This window comes from Coffea eugenioides, chromosome 5, assembly GCF_003713205.1.
Source record: "Coffea eugenioides isolate CCC68of chromosome 5, Ceug_1.0, whole genome shotgun sequence".
In the NCBI taxonomy this organism is placed as follows: Eukaryota; Viridiplantae; Streptophyta; class Magnoliopsida; order Gentianales; family Rubiaceae; genus Coffea; species Coffea eugenioides.
Window position 1 is genome coordinate 37379172 of NC_040039.1, and position 2199 is coordinate 37381370.

Genomic DNA, 2199 nt, shown 5'->3' on the forward strand with positions numbered 1-2199 from the left:
TCAACTTCATATGATGTCCATATATTAATTTGTTGACTTTACAAACTCGGTACAATTTTAGGGACGTGGACCTCTATCTAACACAATAACAGTGAAATTGAAAAGCGGTTACCTAACGCAACAAATTTTTGTCTTATTTTCTGTGTCACTCCTTATTTCACTTTTTATTATATTATTATTTTGATTTCCTAAATATTATATTTTAGTTCTTTTCTGTTTCTTTAAAATCTAATAATTATTAATTGAGTAATATACAAAATTTAAGAAATTCAAAAAAATCAAAATGTAAAAAAAATGAGATTTTTACGAATTTTCTACTGATTAATAGTTATTGGATCTTAAAGAAACAAAAAAGAACTAAAATATGATATTTATGAAGGAGAAATAGTAATACAATAAAAGGTGGAATAGAAAGAAATGAGATAAAAGATCCTTACTTCCTTCCTTCGAGGTAAAAAAAAAAAAACCCATCTTCCTTACTTCAAGAAAAAAAAAACAAAAAAAAACCCCATTTTCCTCTATCAACTTCATATGATGTCCACATATTAAATTTGTTGACTTTACAAACTCCGTACAATTTTAGGGACGTGGAGCTCTATCTAACACAATAACATTGAAATTGAAAAGCTGTTACGTAACGCAACAAATTTTTGTCTTATTTTCTGTGTCACTCCTTATTTTACTTTTTATTATATTATTATTTCGGTTTCATAAATATTATATTTTAGTTTTTTTCTATTTATTTAAAATTTAATAATTATAAATTGAGTAATATACAAAATTTAAGAAATTCAAAAAAATCAAAATGTATAAAAATGAGATTTTTATGAATTTTCTACTGATTAATAGTTATTGAATTTTAAAGAAACAAAAAAAGTAAAATATGACATTTATGAAGGAGAAATAGTAATACAATAAAAAGTGAGATAGAGAGTAACACAAGAAATGAGATAAAAGATCCGTGACGATTACGTAACATACTTTTTCAATTTTTTTTTTTTTGGAAAACGAAAATCGTTGTGTTCCCCTCAGCTGTGGTCCTATAAATTATACTCCTCTTCTGCTTCATACTTCACACAACACCAACTTGTTTCCTTCTTTCTTCTCCTCCTTTTTACCTGTAACAAAACAATGGCAAAGGGTTTAGCCATAGCATCCCTCCAAATTCTGAGTCTGCTTTTACTAGCAAGCTTGGGACAATCAAAGACAGTGTTCACAAATTTGACGATTTACGACCATGAATTTCAAAGTGGAGATTGCCAGACTGTTTTCCCAGTTGCAGGTCTCAACGGAACTGCGGAATTGTACCAATTTGGAACTGTTGTTGTCATTGATAATATCTTGACACGAGGATTTTCAATCAAATCCGCACTACTTGGTCGTTCGCAAGGCATTGCTGCAGTAACATCCCCTGATGGCAACAACGCAGAGCTTCTGTTAACTTTTCTGTTCACTAATGGAACGTACAGTGGTAGCACTGTGGAAATAAAAGGAATTTTCATAGGGTCTCTGGATGTCAATGAACTTGCAATTGTAGGAGGAACGAAACAATTCCGGTATGCAACAGGGTATACTACCTTTCAGGTGGTCAGCCAAGTAGGAGATTATCTTATTGTAAAGGTGAATCTCTACATTAGACAGGACATACCGGATGACTACCCTGGTGTTGCTAATCATTAATAACTGAGATATATACATATATATATATATATCAGTATCTTATAAATAAACTTGACCCTGGCCCTGGGTTCTCTAGGTCATCAGGTCAAGAGTTTCTCCATGTAATAACTATAAAAATGTATATGCTGGGGGCTGTATGTTTCTCTATCAATAAAACAGTATGGTTCACAATACTTTTGAATAATTTGGTGTAACTATTGCTAGATCTTTTCTCGACTTATGTTCCGCTTCTAAAATAGAAGGCAGAAAACTAAGGCAAGAATGTGCCATAAATTTCTTTCTCTTTACTAATTAAAATCTGAATAATCTAGATACGATTATAGTTGTTCTTATTACCTAGTTATTCAATATAAAGGATTTTTTTTTTCTAGGAAAACATAAGATTTTTATTATGCTTACCATAAAAAATTTAGTACTACCAATTTTTTCCACAGAACAGTTAAACAGCACCATTGCAGAAATAGGATTCTTTTCTATTACAGATATGAATGGGATAAAGTTAGCTGAAGGAGGTGATAA

At 30.6% G+C, this 2199-nt stretch overlaps 1 protein-coding gene across 1 annotated transcript; it reads left to right on the plus strand.

The window, feature by feature from the left end:
* Positions 1-1131: 1131 nt before the first annotated feature.
* Positions 1132-1680, plus strand: LOC113771533 (dirigent protein 11-like). Its single transcript, XM_027316109.1, has one exon. It carries the CDS (start codon positions 1132-1134, stop codon positions 1678-1680), a length of 549 nt encoding a protein of 182 aa, XP_027171910.1.
* The last annotated feature ends 519 nt before the right edge of the window (positions 1681-2199 follow it).